The sequence below is a fragment of the Egretta garzetta genome, unplaced genomic scaffold, assembly GCF_000687185.1.
Source record: "Egretta garzetta isolate BGI_Z169 unplaced genomic scaffold, ASM68718v1 scaffold598, whole genome shotgun sequence".
Lineage (NCBI taxonomy): Eukaryota > Metazoa > Chordata > Aves > Pelecaniformes > Ardeidae > Egretta > Egretta garzetta.
Window position 1 is genome coordinate 3412541 of NW_009260621.1, and position 4617 is coordinate 3417157.

The 4617-nt window shown below is 54.7% G+C and overlaps 1 protein-coding gene across 1 annotated transcript in view; it reads left to right on the plus strand.

Moving 5' to 3' along the window:
* Positions 1-4617, plus strand: part of OLFML2B (olfactomedin like 2B) — a 28320-nt gene that overhangs the window by 5801 nt on the left and 17902 nt on the right. The window contains exon 2 of the mRNA XM_035900769.1: positions 4218-4441. Coding sequence (XP_035756662.1) covers positions 4218-4441 — 224 coding nt within the window. The remainder of the gene's footprint in view (positions 1-4217; positions 4442-4617) is intronic.

A 4617-nucleotide genomic window follows, 5' to 3' on the forward strand; every position in this document is an offset into this window, starting at 1 on the left:
TTTTTTCTTTTTTTTTTTTTTTTTCCCAAACTTGGGGAAGTAGTGTTAGTGAGGATACAGGAGAGAAGGGTGAGCATGCAGTTGTGATGGTGGGATTATAAACTGGTGGGATGGATGCACCTTCCCAAACATCCCTTGGGTCCCCCATGAGCCCGCAGGACCCTCAGTGAGTCGTGGGCACCAGCCGCGGTGGAGCGAGCTGCTGCTGTTACCCCAGGGCAAACAGGGAACGTGTTGGGACAGGTTTGGTGGTGCTGGGGCTGGTTCCATCTCTAGATGTCCTGCCAGGGCACCTCACCGGTGGGTGCTGCTGGTATGTGGTGGCTGTGTCTTGAAGAGACCTGCCCTGGCACATCCACCCTTACCTGTTCGATCACCTGCCCTGAATGCTGTAGATTGGGCTGACGCTCATTGCTCACTGCCTGACGAGCTGAGCTTCATAATTAGTTGCAACAGGACCTGCCAACGCTCCTTGGGACCCAGACCGCTGCCGGGGAGAAGCCATGTCTTTATCAGCCCTTGCTAATCCCCATTTTCTCCCCACCTTTTCCTCCTGACTGCGCCCACATCTCCCTCTCTTAGGTGCTCGGCAGTGACATGATCGCTGCAGGACAAAGTTTGGCCTTTGCAGTGTTTAGCAGAACACTGGTATGTGAGCTGCAGGTCCAGCCACAGTGTCCTGGACACAGCAAAACTGCTGCTTGGAGCAGGACAGGCAGTCTGTCCTGGACCTTGCCTGTGCTCGCTTTGCCAGCATTGCCAAATCCTGACTACCAGCAGCTTCAGCAGGGACTGGCTGGGCTGTGCAAAGCTCTGCCCATGTTTTCCTGCCCAGCCCAGGTCCCCTGAACTCTCAGGTCCACAGTTCAGCTCAGGAGAGAGCAGAGCAGGGTATTAACAAGAGGAACACCCCAAGGCAGGTGCCAGAGGGGCTGGAAGTTATGCAGGAGAGCCCGGCTGTTTTCCCTGGAGCCGAAAGGACTGAAACCAAACAGTCCTCAGATACTCGCTTTTGTCCAGGTTGGAAGTTCCCCCAGAAAACTCTAGTGGGGTTTTCTCTCTGGGAGATTGAAACAGAAGGTTTCACCTCCTTGCTTCGTGCAGGTGTGAGCAGCACTGTGGCCCCCCTCAGCCACTGATTCCCCTGCGGGCCCTGCTTGTCCCCATCCCCTCTCTTTGCAGGGCTGCTCTGAGCGCAGCTGGGTCAGCCCAGAGGCAGGGGAGCCGGGAAGGTGTGAGCCCAAGGTGTGATGGCCAGGGCTGTGTGGAGATATTGCTGTCCTCCTGACCCAGCTTGTTAAATCACAGCTTTTGTCTACAGATCACTCATTTTGTGTTTTCAGCCAAACGTTCATCTCTAGAGGTGCAGCTTTTTGTGACCGTGCTAGGTTTTCATGAGAGCTCACACGATGCAGATGGGTGTTTGTGCAGCCTCCCTGCGAAGGGTGGTGTGAGTACACGTCTGCGGTGCCTGGGGATGCTGCTGCTGCGGTGAATCTCCTGCACATCCCTTCCCATCACAGCCTCCGCCAAGGGCGGGACGTGCTGACCAGCTCCAGGTGGCCCAGAAGCCGAGGGGCTGCTCGCATATATATCCCTGCGTGTCCAGGTACCGATGGAGCAGCTGGGGCAGTGTGTGGGTGTGCTGGAAGCGTGCTGATGTGGCAGGGCATCGCTGTGTACACAGTGCAATTGCTCACCACCCGCTGACCGATGTCCAGCCTGTCCTGAGCAGTGATCATTCTCCCCCCCGGCCAACTCCCCCCGAGCATGACGTTATATGGTCTGTCATAGCTCTTTGGCCAGTTGGGGTCAGCTGTCCTGGCTGTGCCCCCTCCCAACTTCCTGTGCCCCTGGCAGAGCAGGGGAACCTGAAAAAGTCCTTGAGTGGTGTGAATCCTGCTTAGCAACAACTAAAACATCAGTGTGTTATCAACATTCTTCTCATACTGGATCCAGAACACAGCACTGTGCCAGCTACTAGGAAGAAAATTAACTCTGTTCCAGCCAAAACCAGCACAGCTAAGTAGCCTCAAAACCCAGGGATGGTCTTGCACAGCCCCACATAGCAGAGAGGGCACATTGTGCTGCTGTGATGTGTGTGCTCAAGGGGATTTATATTTTGAAACCCAGCAAGGTGGAACCTCACCTTGATTACAGGGTCTTGGCCAGGTTTAATTACAGTGTGCAGTGGAGATGGGTACAAACATCTGGCATCTCAGGGAGGCAGGATGTGGATAGCTGCATGCTGGGGAAGGCGGCAGTGGGTATGAGCTGGGGGACAGGGGGGTGGACACTCCCCTCCATTACCCTCTGGCTTTTATTGTCGTCTTTTGTGCTGCTCAAAGCTGGGCTTCTAGCCAGACATGTTTTCGCAGCTGTGCCACGCATGGGGTAACTGTGGGGCACGGGTTCCCATGGATGAAGAGCAGGGATGGAGGGTCTCCGAGGCTGCCACAGGAGCCGTGCTGCCTGCACCCTGCAGGTACCAGCACCGGAACAGGACAGGCACCCATGGTGTGCAGGAAACCCCCAGGCAGGTCCAAAAAGTCTCTGAGACTGATGGGAAACTGCCAGGCCCCAGGGTCTGGCACTGCTTGGTGAATGGGAATAGGAAGCCATGAATTTCAGCATAATATGATTATAAGGCAGAACTTGTATGAAGTCCCACTTTTCTCATACTACAGTAATCTGTCCTGAGCTTTGTACTCAGTACCTATGCAGCTCAACTTGGTGCAAGTTCTCCTAAACCCAGCTCTGAGCTGCTCTCATACGCTCTTACCAGGTCAAACAGACCTGCTTAGGGAGCCTGGGGTTCATCCCAGACAGCCGGCCCACCTGACAGAGTGCAACTCGCCTGGCCTGCTCCAGACTTTAAAAAACACTCTTTTTTTTTATTACGATTTTTTTTAAGGCATATTTTAAAATAAGTCTCCTATTCTGGCTCAGACAGACCTCCTTGGTCTGCCCAGAGTCTTGCTGAAGGAGGGATGCTGAAAGGTCAGGCTTGATGCAGTCATGCCTCCCGCAGGTGACACGGGTTGGACAGCCTCAGACAGAAATGATTTCTGGGGCATGTGCCTGTTCCCCCAGGTCTCGTTGGACTCAGAGGCATAAACACATGTGTCACTGCTAAGGGTGGTAGTGAAACCTCTCAAATTGCTGTGCAACTCAGGGTCACGTCACTCCTGTCTAGTCACGTTGCTCCATGAGATGGCTTTCCTCCTTCAGTGGATGGAGGTTGGAGGGAGCTTTCCTCACCCTGGGCTGTTGTGTAAGGGACTGTCACTACTTGCAGCAGCCCCTCACGAGGCTGCGTGGCCTCCTGCCATCTGACCATGTACTGTCCCCAGGTGAGTGGCATCTGTTGAGTCCACCTCTTGCTTATCATAGACTGTTTTGGGTTGGAAGGGACCCCTAGAGGTCATCTAGTCCAACCCCCCTGCAGTGAGCAGAGACACCACCAACTAGATCAGGTTGCTCAGAGCCCCATCCAGTCTGGTCTTGAATGTTTTGAGGGATGGGTTCTCCACTACCTCTCTGGGCAACCTGTTCCAGTGTTTTACCACCCTCATTGTAAAGAATTTCTTCCTTATATCTAGTCTAAACCTACCCTGTTTTAGTTTAAAACCTTTACCCCTTGTCCTGTCACAGCTGGCCCTACTAAAAAGATTTTCCCCATATCTGAGCTTCAAATGCTCAGATATCTCTTCGCTGGCCCTTGGCAGCTACAGAAGCATTGCCTTCATGAGCCCCTGGCTGCAGGCACTGGGCTCTACAGCCCAGGGTCATGATGGCATACTCCATCACCCCTTTCTATATGTGATGTCTGGAAGGCACCGCTGGACTAGCTTAGAGTGCCTTGCAAAATCCAGCATGGGGATGCTTTCAAGGAGACCTGCCTCCTGCAACTTGGGTCACTCTCAACAGGATGTGGTGTTGGCACCAAGGCCATGGGACCAAAAGCCACAGGGAGGTGCTGGGAAGAGCAAGTATCAACTGGAGCCTCTAACTCACCTTGCCAACCTCCAGGCCAGACAACAAGGATGATGGCATGTCCCACCAGGGATGCTTTTGGCCCTAAGTATCCCTCAGCTTTTGGCCCTAAGTTAGCTGGGGTGTGTCCTGTGCAGGTGTGTGCCCTTCCCACCCCCAGCTGTGGTACAAGACTGGGAGGGGTGGCTGACAACACGCTGGAGGGTGGTGTTGCTGTCCAGAGACGGACTGGAGAAATGGGCTTGGCAGGGGCCTCGTGCAATTCAATGCTGGGAAGTGCAAAGTCCTGCACCACGGAAAGAACAACCCCATCCACCAGTATGCACTGGGGGCCACCCAGCTGGAAGACAGCTTGGTGGAAAATGCCCTGAGGGTGCTGGTGGACACCAACATGCCCTTGCAGCGGAGGCGGGAGATGGTGCCCGGGGAGGAGTGCTGCAGGATGGTGGAGGGAGGGGATCCTTCCCCTCCGCTCAGCGCTGCTGAGGCCACACCTGGAGCGCTGGGTCCAGTCCTGGGCTGCCCAGGGCAAGAGAGACATGGAACTCCTGGAGAGAGTCCAGAGGAGAGCAACTAGGATGATGAGGGGACTGGAGCATCTCCCCTACGAGGAAAGGCTGA